The sequence below is a fragment of the Chaetodon trifascialis genome, chromosome 16 (assembly GCF_039877785.1).
Source record: "Chaetodon trifascialis isolate fChaTrf1 chromosome 16, fChaTrf1.hap1, whole genome shotgun sequence".
Lineage (NCBI taxonomy): Eukaryota > Metazoa > Chordata > Actinopteri > Chaetodontiformes > Chaetodontidae > Chaetodon > Chaetodon trifascialis.
In genome coordinates this window covers 13,656,885-13,670,267 of record NC_092071.1, presented here as the reverse complement: position 1 = coordinate 13,670,267, position 13,383 = coordinate 13,656,885, and the positions used below count along the sequence as shown (strand labels likewise).

The following is a 13,383-nucleotide window of genomic DNA, read 5'->3' as shown; positions in this document are numbered from 1 at the left end:
CTGTCATTCCTCCACTCCGAATTTAAGGTTATTCTACTGTCAGACCCATTGTACGTTCCTGGGTGAGTCAGCAGAATGTCTAAAATTTAAATGTTTGCTTTTACGTCCTAACCTAAATGCATTTTCACAAGCTTTTTAGGTCTTCCTGCCTTCTTCTTTTCTCATGACGATTTTATAGTTGAAGAAGAAATTGTGAAACATCCAGATCAAAAACTTGGCAGACTCTTGGTGTGGTGAGGAAAAATCTCTGGTTTTCACAGTCAGTACCAACCAGTATAATACAGCATGTTCAGTTCTTCATGCTTCCTCTCACTCTGCACAGATATGCAGCACAAGTAAGGCACAATCTCAGTGAGGTCAAACATGATCGATTTTTTTAAATGATTATTATTATTAATGCATCAAGTGCTTCGACATGCATACCATTAAAGGTGCACTCTGAATGTGAAATCAAGTCTGAGTTCAGGGATGATTCAACATGTTTTCTGCTGCGTGTCCTTGTAAATGCTGTTGTGTCATATCGATTCCAGTATTTATTGATGAGTAATATTCAGCCTTTGTGCTGAATTTATTGCTCTCTCCAGCTGTCATCTCACCATGACATCTCTCTCATTTATTAGGTGGTCTACAAGAATAATGAGTTTAGACTGGAGCTGTCACGCCTGGCCGAACAGCGAGACCCTAAGATCAGTATCCATGGTGACCTGATATTCAGCTGCGAGAATGTGGAAGCCCTGGAGCCGGTCACCTTCGACACACCGTCTGCCTACTTGACATTGCCCAGGTGGAACACAAAGAAGACGGGCGCCATATCTTTTGACTTCCGCACCACAGAGCCCAGCGGCCTGCTGCTGTTCAGCCACGGCAGCCTGCAGGGTACGCAGCCTGACAGGAAGCCCAGGGCCGACTTCTTCGCCATAGAGCTGCTGGATGGATTTCTCTACCTAGTCATGGATATGGGTTCTGGCAGTATCAAGATGAAAGCCAGTAACAAGAGGCTAGATGATGGCGAGTGGTGCCACGTGGACTTCCAGAGGAAAGGGCGCAACGGTAAGAGAATTACGTGTATTTGTGAAGGCAGGGGAAGCCTTCTGTCGGCTTCTGTTAGTGTGTTTCTCCAGTTTTGGCTGTGGAGGAGAAAAAGGGTTCCAAGCTGTGAAATCGCCATATGCCAGCATGGATACAGTCACATCGGCATGCTCTTGCTTTTTATTCACTGCAGTGAAACAGGCGTGCATATTAGCTTTTAATTACAATGATATTTTTAGTTGCTATAATCTATGTATGACATTTTGAAATCTGTGTTACCCCATTTCACAAGTGACCGATTATACAGTCACCCACCTCGAATTGGCCCTTATTAGTACAATCCAAATGTCTGCCTTATTAGCAGAAGCCAAAAAAAAAAAAAACACTATTCCTTCTCTATTTCATCCTTCACATTTCTATAAATACATTTCCTTCCATCTCGAGCAGAGTAAGATTAGTCATTTATAATTCTTCACTTTCCAGAGCAAGTTTTAGCTTCTGCTTCTGCTCACCAAATCAGTTCCCAAGGACTGGCCGTACAGTTTCTTAATCCCCCACTTTTAAGACAAGCAAAGACGAGTGCCCACTTCCTCAATCTCGCAGTTTGTTCTCGCTTCTCACCCACACACACCTGTCTTCATTTTCTCCAGCAAAAGCATTGTATGAGTACAAGTTGACTCACTACCTGCCCTACAGGCTTTATCTCTGTGAACAGCCAGAGCATCCCCTTCTCTGCTAATGAAGGCAGTGAGATCCTTGACCTAGATGGGGAAATGTATCTCGGAGGTTTACCTGAGGATCGGCAAGCCCTCATTCTTCCCCCTGAGGTGTGGACGGCATCCCTCAGCCTTGGCTACGTGGGCTGCGTGAGGGACCTCTTTATTGATGGACAGAGCCGGAACCTGTGGAGGCTGGCGGAGGTTCAGAGCGCCACAGGTGTCAGCAGCTTGTGCACCAGAGAGACTCACGTCAGGTGTGCCAGAGACACATGTGCCAACGGTGGACACTGCAGAGAAGGCTGGAACCGCCATATTTGTGACTGCAATGGTACCGGCTACCTAGGTCCCAGCTGTGAGAAGGGTAAGAATGTCTGAGAAGGATGGTAGTGAGGATACTGTAAGGGAATTGAAAACGCTGCTGCAAAGCTTTTAACACACTTTGCCCAGTATTTTATTTATTAACTTAGCTGTGTAGTGGCTGGAAAGTGCCTGCACAGATGGGAAGACTGTCGATACAAAGAAAATTCATTAGCAGGCTTTACTGCTCAGGCCTCGTAAACAATAATAGTTTCATTTGCAATTGCAGCATGATCGTCTACATATCTGCATCTCTATGCATAATGAGCGCTGTGCCCTCAACTGAAAATTACAGAGCACATCCACACAGCAGTGTAGGTGACAATGAAAGCACAAAAGAAATTTGTCATTTAAGCCATTGAAAAGTAAATTAGAGTATTTTCTTACACTGTAGTGATTCATTAATGAGTTGTCAGTATCATGAGGTTGCCAGTACTATGAGTGTTTCATTAAAAATGCAGTGCTGCAGAGTGATTCGGCCTTAATCATTCTGCATTTACCATGCAGATGATTTTCTCACAGAAAGGCCAAATTACGCAGCTCCATTGGCAGCTAATAGCATGAGGATATATGAAAATCCCCCTTGTATTGCATTGTGATGGGTATAAATCCTTCAGAAATTTGATTGCGGCTGCAATCTTGCCGCTGTCTTCCTATGCTCCAGGCTTTTTCTGCCATCTGGTGCGACTGATGAAAACTGCAATCTAAAATTTTATGTCACTGTAGCACCTGAGATAAGCTCCAATAGAATTCAGGTGTCTTTCGTTAAATACCACTTTCTGTTTTTAATTTTGCATTGTGATTCCCGCTGTTTCTTCCTCCTGATATCCGTAGAGGCCACCATGGTGAGCTATGACGGCAGCATGTATCTGAAGGTGGTGCTGCCAAGGACGATACACACAGAGGCAGAGGATGTGTCCCTCCGCTTCATGTCCCAGAGGGCCTTTGGGCTGCTGATGGCCACCACCTCTCAGCAGTCGGCGGACACCTTGCGTCTGGAGCTGGACGGAGGCAGAGTGAAACTCACTGTGAACCTGGGTAATGCTGCTGCAGGAAATGCGAGCATTTAATACCAGTTGACCTTTTACTAAGCTAGAGCTAGTCACCTAGCTAGATTTCCCATGGCATTAGTTTATCTCAGACTCTCCCATACCCATCTTCATACACAATAACTACAGTTGCTTAAAAATAATGAGCACTTCCCTTGAATCTGCTGCATGTTGCAGGAAATTATTCACTTTTTTTCCAGAGACCTGGCTGTGTCAGATTTTATGCAGATTTTTTATGTGTGATTCTATTTAACTGGACATTAATGGATTGAATTACCTATGGTCTGTTTCCAATCACAGTGATAACACAATGAAAGACAGACTTAATGTTTTGGATGTCATTAAGGAACAATTTTCATATGAACTAATAGGTTCATTCATTACATTAGCTGGATTTTAGAAAGAGATCATGTGGAGTCTAAAGTGGGTCATCTAAGAGTGGGGTTTAATGAATACGTTTATTTGCTCTCTGTTGGAGAGTTAGATGCAGAGATCGATATCATCATCATATCTGTCCATGAACTATAAGGGCTACAACCAGTAGGGCAAAGAGATGACAACAAAATCCACCTGCCTCCACCTTGAAATCTCATTTGTTTAACCTGCACATACAACTGAAGTATTAAAACGACTGTTTGCCGTATTAGGGGGTGTTATATGTCTGACCATTTCTTGGCCAGGCACAGTAAGTTCCCGGAGTCTTTGCTGGTTCCCTGGCAACTACACAGAGCCATGAAATAGTCTGACTCAACGGCTTTGCAGTAGAACATGTGTCGTATTTACACTTTGGTTTCTGTTAGCAAGCCGCGTGCTGTAGCTTCATGTTGAACAGACAGATGTGACTGTGGTACTGATCCTCTAAATCTGTCTTTCCACCAGAAAGAAAGAAAATGTATTTTGCAAAACTTTTGGTTTAAGTCATCAGGGATTACTGTGGACATGGTGGTTTTACAGTTACTTAAGAGTCTAGACCACCAGGATATCCAGACAGCATAGTTTTAGCACAGGTATTTTTCAGCTTTACTGTGAAGCAGAACAGAAAAGCAAATGTTTGCCGGTCTTGAAAAGCTTACAGTGTACAGGTAAAATGGGGATGGGGGTTAACATGCAACAAAGGTCCCCGGCTGGAATCGATCCTTAACCATTTGGCCCCCAGGAAGAATTAGAATCTTTCATTTCGTGGATAAAATAAAACATAAGAAATACAAACCAGAACAACTGAACGAAATAAATCAAAAATACTGTATCAAGAATCTCAAATCAATCTTCCAAAACGTTATGAAGGAATAACTCAAGGCGTCTAATGACTTTTTAAGCAACTGCAGGTGTATGTATTCTGCCTCTCTCTCTCTTCCTCCCTCTCCCTCCCTCTCTCTCTCTCTCTCTCTCTCTCTCTCTCTCTCTCTCTCAGTTCATCCAGTGGTCAGGTCCCATCTGACCGTCTCGGCTCTTTCAGCCCTTCAATGGCTTGTCTGCAGTTCAAGGAGAAGGCAGTCAGAGACCAGATCCATCATTACGCTGAGATATTACCACTTAGACCACTCACGCCATAAATGTGACCGTTGTAGTTCCCTCCCCTCACATTTACCGGCCTGTCCAGTGTTAGAGTCGCTTCGCTGAACAGAGGGTGCCAGTGATGGACGCGCATGCACACACACATACACACACATACGCACACCTGCAGCAGAAAGTCACTCTGGTCTCTGGCTGTCTGTATCCACTGCTCTGTGATGGTTGACAGCTTGAGAGCACACCTCAGCCACATAACTTATACCAATATATTCATATAGTAGGATAAATTGGTTTTATTATTCAGACATGCAAATAATGAGAGAGTGGATCCATTTTGAGGCCAAATATATGAATATCTCAGAGGGATTTAGAAGATAATAGCTGTTATAGACATAAGAAAATGTTAGCAAAGCATCATATTTGTGCTGTTGTCATTCTTTTCCATGGTGTAAGGTTCATTGTGGCTACAGGTGTGCAAATCGCCCTTTTCCTCTTTGAAAGAATATTAGCATGAGCTCAGTAGTTTTAGTTTAAGAGTGAAGACCGATCGGGTTTGGGCTTTTGTGTAGAGGTGCACTGGTGCCGTAGAGTAAGTGTAATACTTATACTATTGCACTTATAATCTTAAGTGCACATTCATGACTGTCCTGTTCTCTGGGAAATGTATCAATCACATTCATTTGTGCATCACTTAACATATGGATGCAGACTAATCCTTAATTGCATACATAATTACAGTAATGGCTTTAACTTAAGAGCTATTGTCCAGTAAGTTCATCATGGTTCATCATTCCTTTATGTGAGAGGCTTTAAGATTTTTATTCAGTTTCACGTGTTCAAACCTTCAATCAAATCTAGCACAGGTTGCATTTTTATTATCAGCCTCAGACATTTTTCCTCACTGCAGTGCATGTTTGCTCTGTTACCATGTCAGTAAAACCATCAGTCGTGGAATCTGAAAAAGTCAAATTCATTTGCAGAAGCTGAATATTAGCAGCCGCATCAAAGCCGATACCGCTGCTAAAAATAATACCGGTGCAGCTCTACTTTCATGGTCAATAAAACTCTTATTGATCCCAACTTTGATCTGGTCTATTGTACTCCCAGCAGTGCCAGACACATGCTGTGGTTCTCCTTTCACTCGCTGTTCCTTTTTCTAACATTATGTACACCACAGGGAGGAAAGTGGCGGTTTAGACTCTCGAGACTGTCCCCGGATGGTGGGCTCTGAAAAGCACTGAAGTGTCTGCAGAATGTACCTTGAAGGATGTGAAATATTCTCCTCTTTTGTGCTGTTCTTTTTTCTTTTAATCTCACCATCTCACTCTCTCTCTCACCAGATTGTATCAGGATAGACTGTAATCTCAGTAAGTGTCTCCTATGATTATTTACAGTACCATGATTTAGAGAACATGCAGTGTGGTATAATCATGTGCCTCTTCTTGTGAAACACATCATAATTTGTTTATTATGGCCCACAGTTCTCATTGTTTACTGTTGCTTTTAACCTACTCATGAGCATCATTACAAAGATAAGTACAGGAATGAAATTTCACTGTGTTGTACTGTTGACTATAATCGGATCTTTTTTGCTCTAGACTCATGAAATCCACCTTTTAGTAACAATTTAAGTTACACATTTTCTCTTTATTGCAGAGCAACAATGTTGTAATCAAATGTAGCTAAATTTGACAAACAGTAGTTGCTGTTGTGCTGCCAGTGAGTCTATCATTCATTTGCCTGTGACTAATTTTTTCACATAGCTCATAATTGGGCACAGTTCAAGTGCAATCAGCAGTTATCAGTGGTGAGAAAAGCAGTGCTCAGTCTCTGGAGAAAAATGCGATTTTGCTGCTGGATAATCGCACTGCAGTGGCGGCGCTAAGATTAATTTCAAGCTTAGCCTGATATCTGATCAATAGATGAGTATGAGATGAGACTGTCAGCTCTTAAAGAGGCTTGTTTTTGCCTAAATGTTGAGACATGTCAGAGTTACAGTTTAACGCAGCCAATTCTCCTCATTTTAGTGTAGTGATGTAGTGGAACACATTCTTTATAAGTAAATTAAATCAGCAGATTTCTCTTTTTCATGACAAATCCTTTGAATATAATAAATGGCTGAATCTAACTACTCGTCCCACATCAACAGACACTTGTTATCATGCTTTGTGATACCGTGAAGATTTTAATTGTAGGAGGCATCCTGGACCAGATGTGCCATAAAATGCAGAATGAGTGCACTGGATGAATGTAAAGCGTGTCTAAAATCCTTCAACAAGAAAATGTACTTAATGAACACACTCAAGACAAGACAAGAACATCCACTGAATACATTTTCAGGAACTGTGGGGTATTTAAGTGAGCACCCATAATTCCATTGATTAAAAGGCAGATGAATGTCAAAGGCAGATCTTCTTCTGCATCAAGAGAATTGATTTTCTGGTATTCTACGTTGTTGTGAAATGAAGTGGTACTTTAGGTTGAACCGAGGTAATGTTGGAATTTATGATGTAGATTGTCGCTCTCACCTGATAGTGAGAGACAGGCAATTTAAGTTTTGGTTCAGACTACAGCGGTGTGAGAAATAGATAAAAGCTATTGCCAGTGGAGAGGTGGACGACTCTCTGATATAGATCATCCAATATGGAGGAGGCTTGTGAATGCTTATGAAAGTTATCAGTATAATCGAGTGCCGGCTGAAAGCTTGTTTCCACCCCTCATGTATGAATAATTCCTGAATTCATATAAAATGAAACTGCTAATGTTCAATGATTTGCAGAGCAGCCATATTAGTCATTACACTGTATTTATGCCTAACCTGAGATGAAAGGAACCCATTGCATCCAACTGTTTATGTGCTCTCAAACATATTTTAACATCTAAGCATGCACAATAGGAAAATCAATAACCCACAGTCTGTATCTATTGATCTGAGATGCTGATTTAATGGCTACACAGAAAAAAGAGCTACATTTATTGTTACAACATATTTACGACACATCGCACGCACTCTGAGCCTAAGCAACAGCCCATTATGTTGAATGGATTACTTGTTTTTCTCTGATCAAGGTGAGTAGTGTGCGTGTGCATTCATAGGTGTGTGGATGCTTGGAGAGATGTGAGGTGTGTGTGTACTGTCTCTGTAAACCAGTTCAGTGACTCACCTGCAGGAGAGACATTTATAGCCTTTTCAAACGGTTCCCTGCACTCAGTCGAAAGTAAAATATGCAGAGAAATACTTGTGGAAATAGCAAAGAAGATATATTGAATGTGACTTATTAAAAGCAAGGCTGTATATCCTTTATCTCATCAGATATCTGCCCTGGAAATTGCCCTCTCTACCAGCAGATGGCATTGTACCATCATGCACTGTGCACAGAAACTCGCCCACATTTCTGTATGCACATTAATCGTCTTCCTGATCAGTTAAACTGTATGTATGCTACACCGGTGACCTGTGAAGAGCATGATTCTACAGATGCGATGATGGATGGTTTGCTAATGCATTTTATGAAAATGGAGCCAAATTTTAAATTGCAAGAATTACCTGCCTAAATGATTTAAAACGATCATCATTTAGTGAGAGCTGTCATTGGGGAGAATTATAGTTTGTGCCAAAGACTCATTATGAATTTTAAATATGTTTGTTTTGACTACTTTAACTGATTAGCTTACAGCTTGATTACAGGAAGAAGATTTCTCAGGTGAGGGATCTCGCGAGTGTGGCTTATTTCTGAAGGAATCAAAGAGACAGCCCATCTGCAGCAGCTGCTTGGAAGCTGTCAGTGGGAGGGTAATAGTTGTAAGAACAAATGTTGCTGCAGTGCACTTGATTAATTCTCTGGAATCTGGGGAGTAATGCTACACTACACACTTTTGAAATGAGGCATTTGTTCTCCAAAATTGCAAAATTACCATAGCATGCTTTGATTAACATGCACATCCTGCGTTCAAAGTCGCAGCTCACTCATAATGCTGACCTGTATAACCACACTATGCCTTTGAAGTTATCCTTGTTTGAAAATATTAATCAAATTCAATTTTAACTGAGGATCAAACTGGACAGAATAGACCCAGAATATGTGCAGCCTGCCTTGAGTGTCTGGAAGCTGAGCTTGTGAAGGGAAGGCTCTTTGAAAGGAGCCTACAGTTTAAAGGGTGTACAGTCAGATGTCTGTGTGAATACATATAAACTCCACTATTTTACCACCCGCAGCAGTGTCAGAGACAGGTCACTATTAGTAATATGAAACACAGAGAGCACAATTTTACTATGTGTATTTCATTCATTATGACTCCACCTTCAAATCAAACACCACTACAGCAAATAAACTAGTAATTTTATTGAAAAAGCACTTGTTTTAGCATTGCACTCTCATAACATTGTCATATTCCCAATTGGCGATTTATGGAAGCCATGAACGGCCATTCATGCGATGTCTTTTTAAATGTGGCTATCTTGAGATAGAAGTTAATTATTGCATTATCTCAAGAAACGAGCTTTGTTGTATTGTCATTTCAAGAGAAAACAAAAAATCTTTTTCTATTTATTAAAATGTCTATCAGACATCAGGAGTGCCATGCCAGCATGCATAGATGGATTGACAATTATAACAACTGATTCAAGCTACAGATGTCAGATCAGGAAGTGCCCATTACTGATGATCAACGCATCAGAAATTAACTTTAAGGTCCTTTATCAATCTTCAGCAGCTACGCCAAAAATGTGTTGATAAAAGTCCGGGGCCGCAGGCAGTGGGTGTCTACAGGGTCAGTGGTACACTGGGGAGCACGAGGCTATGTACAGTGGGATGGGCTTGCGTGTCTCAATGAACCAGATGGCCTTAATGTCTTTCCCTCTGCCATGTTGATAGGCTTTATTTGAGAAGCTGTTGGCTGAAGCAGAGAAAAGTAATTTTCTCGTTAAAAATTATGTTATCTCGAGAAATCTGCCTTTTGTTTTCTTGACTTTACGAACCTGTTATGAGCAAACAAGCTTTGCCGTCTTGAGATAACGAAATAATTAACTCACAATGTTGAGATAACAGCATAAGAAAATAATTGCAAACACAGCCGCCCTGCACAAAAAGAATCAGAGAAATCTTCTTTCTCACTCCAGACAAACGTCTTTCTTGTCAAAACTATAAACTGTCTAAAACTTGGACACAGTCTCTGTAACATCACCCGTAGATTTCTGAAGCGCCATTGTGGAGCTCAGTGACATTTTAATATGGGGTCTATGGGGATTGACTCACTTATGGAGCCATCCTCAAGTGGTCATTCAAGGCAGTTTTTGGCACTTGTGCATTGACTTCATTTTTCAGCCCCAAAGGTCGCCACTTAGTCAAAACCTGGTGCCCTCATTACCCACAATGCAACTTAACAGTCAGCAGCTCAGTGGTCTCCCACTGAGAAATAAAACTGCAACTATATTGTTATGTTATACTGTATATGTTATGCTAGTAGCAGCTAATGTAGCCTCAAGGCAATTTGCCAGACCTAGCTACACAATGAAAGACAACTACAACTTAGTAATACTGCCCAAGACTTGTAAACCGGCTTTGATAGTCAGATAAAATAGTCAGAGTTCCCGTTTAATGTGTATCTTCAGGTATCCAATAAAATTCTGTCCAGTTAATATATACCTTAATGCAAGAAAATACAAGACAATGCTATCCTCTTAAGAATTTTAACTCTGTTTTTCTCTTTGGTATTAGGATGTTTGGGTTCAGACACTGACATTAGATAGGAGCGAAGCTCCCCTCTGAGAAGCACAGATAAGATGAATTGTCCCTGCTATCCAGCACCAGCTCCTCTTTTATTATAGCAAATCTGGTCTGTTCCTCTGTTTTCATGATAGAGATTTACTAGGTAAACATTTCTGCTTTTGTGTTGGACATGATTCCAGCGAGTGGTTTGTTTTTTTCATTATCTACCTAAATCCATCAAATATAGAGGGAGCAGGGTTTGACGTGATTGATCTGTCTGGTCTGCGTAGTCAATATTCAGCAGGTGGATGGTGGGTATCATGCTGTGTGCTGTAAAGACACTTGATATGCAGCCCTGGACAAAGTCTCCAGTTGCAGTTTTATTTCCCTGAGGAGCAAACAGTGAAGTGTTCGGAAACCAGTTGATGTTTTCCATTTATTGCCCTCTGTACGTCCCCTGTAATTCTCCTGCACCCTGAGCTCAATTAGACAGACAAACCCCTAAAGGCACAGTCAGCTTAGGCAAGGCATGGCCAATTAGTTTCCCAAGCGATGTCAGAACTCCTTTGAACTGCCGTGTCGGCCTGTTGCATAGGCACTGATTCGGGACGACGGTGCTGCAGTGGCAAGCTTCTGCACTGTGACCTATTTTGAAACCAGTGAAAAAGGCAGCGGATAGTGCAGAAATTCTGAAACTTATAGCTGTACGTTTGAGGCTCGAGATAATACCTATCATGTTTCCCCAGTAGACATCAATTAAGTAACCTTAAAACCAGAAAGCATGGGTCAGGCTGTTTTACTACAGAAATTATTTCACAGATATTGGCCGTTCAGTGGCTTGTTTCATTTCTCTGTTAACTGAGTATTTAGTGAATGCAAATTGTTGGTTGCAAGTAAGTGTTGATGGCTGTATGTGTGTGAGTGATTCTGTAAGTTAATAGTCTGGGTGTCTTGAGCAGAGAGTGCTTGTCATGTTGAGAGGAAAGAGTGTATACTGAGCTGATATTGTATGATTGTCACTTGACGCTTTCCTCCTCTTAGGCAAGGGACCAGAGATACTCCTGCTTGGCGAGAAGCTGAATGACAATGAGTGGCACATGGTGAGGGTGGCGCGGCGTGGGAAGAACCTGCAGCTTTCTGTGGACAACGTGACTGTGGAAGGTATAGTAGGAATGAAGGAGCTGTGCTTACAAATTGAAAGGTATTTGCAATTTAAGCTGCATGTTGTGTTCCACAGGCCACATGACTGGCGCCCACACCCGCCTGGAGTTCAATAACATTGAGACAGGGATCATGACAGAGCGGCGTTTCATCTCCGTGATGCCCTCCAACTTCATTGGCCATCTTCAAGCTCTCTCCGTCAACGGGATGCTCTATCTGGACCAGTGCAAGAACGGCGACATCTCCTACTGCGAGCTGAACGCTCGGTTCGGCATGAGGCACATTGTGGCCAATCCTGTAACTTTTCTGACTCAAGCCAGCTACTTGGCCTTCTCCACCTTGCAGGCCTACGCCTCCATGCACCTTTTCTTCCAGTTCAAGACCACCAGTCCTGACGGCCTGATACTGTACAATTCTGGAGATGGCAGTGACTTCATTGTGGTGGAGCTGGTCAAAGGGTAAGTGCTGAGGTGTTAGGATTGAGCTATAATCCTCATGCAGGCTTGGGCTGAGAAAAGACAGAAGAGGCTATTTGGGGTATGAACGAATTATTTACATATACCTTATTATGTACTAGTACTAGTCTTTTGTTTCATTCCAACAATATTTGTCTCGGGAAAACTGAAGAATAGTCTTCTTTTTTAGTTACCTAATTCATATCTGGACTCCATCAGCCTGCAGCACTGTAGAGAGACACAAAAGAGCTTTAAAATAATTTGTCCATTATAAATAATTTTGTTTAAGGGAGAGAAAAAGAAGAAGAGAGGAAGCATGAATGAAGAAACAATAGCTGCCATTCTGACAGCAGCACCAGTGTCATTCTCACTCTCAGACCTACTCAAGCACATTTGGAAACAAATGTGTTCCAAATGTTTTATTCACTGTAAATAATTTTTGTTACATGGAGAATAGCAGAGAAAGGTTGTCGAAACAAAGCAAGCAAAGCAACAATTGTAGCTTCCCACTGTCAAACCTCGCACAGACATTCTCCCAGTAAGCAATTAGTCAGCAGGAGGCCTTGTTCAGCTCTGGAGCCTGCAGCAGAAGCTTGCACAGCCAAACACAGATGAAAAATGGCTTCCAACACCTCTGTCATAGTTTTCAGTCTGCTCAGTGCTATGTGTGAAGTGTAGCAGCTTTGTCGTGGATGTTGCTTAACTTTGATTCAGGCAAGATTTCATTCTATTGACAGCGCACTCTCTGCTGATCAAGTTTAACATCAACATGATGGCGTGCCTTAAGCCTTACAGTGTGTTTCCATTCTTTCACTCTTTGAACATCAGCAAAGCAGTTCAATATTTCTAATTCTGAGCCGCCTCTATGGTGGTGTCACAGAACAGACAGCAGCTGCATGCAATCAGTCATTTGCAACATGCTATAATCACAAACAAGCCTCACACATAATGGCTTTGAAGTATTTAATTACCTGGTTTGTAAATGACGTGTGGTATGTGGAGAATTATTACTGGATAAGGAGTACTGAATGTAAACATCTACACTGTCCTGTAGGTACATTCATTACGTTTTTGACTTGGGAAATGGTCCGTCACTAATGAAGGGAAACTCTGACAAGCCGCTCAATGACAACCAGTGGCACAATGTGGTGATCTCCCGGGACAGCAACAATGTGCACATCCTTAAGATTGATTCCCGCACTGTCACCCAGCACGCCAATGGAGCCCGCAACCTGGATTTAAAAGGTAAGTTATCAGGTGATGCAGTGAATACTCACACTGGATATTCAGTGTGTATGCTCCCTCTGTCAGATTCTATTGTAAACCAATTATATTTGAATACATTCACCCTAAAATTTGCATTATCTTGAAGTTTTGTGTAAAAATCATCACT

General features: G+C 41.7%; 1 protein-coding gene across 2 annotated transcripts in view; it reads left to right on the top strand.

Moving 5' to 3' along the window:
* Positions 1-13,383, top strand: part of LOC139345105 (neurexin-2-like) — a 111,463-nt gene that overhangs the window by 45,563 nt on the left and 52,517 nt on the right. For both annotated transcript variants that reach the window (XM_070983591.1, XM_070983590.1), the window contains 7 exons: positions 621-1,050; positions 1,726-2,109; positions 2,940-3,143; positions 6,007-6,033; positions 11,416-11,535; positions 11,612-11,993; positions 13,045-13,235. In XM_070983591.1, the coding sequence (XP_070839692.1) occupies positions 621-1,050; positions 1,726-2,109; positions 2,940-3,143; positions 6,007-6,033; positions 11,416-11,535; positions 11,612-11,993; positions 13,045-13,235 (1,738 nt within the window). The remainder of the gene's footprint in view (positions 1-620; positions 1,051-1,725; positions 2,110-2,939; positions 3,144-6,006; positions 6,034-11,415; positions 11,536-11,611; positions 11,994-13,044; positions 13,236-13,383) is intronic.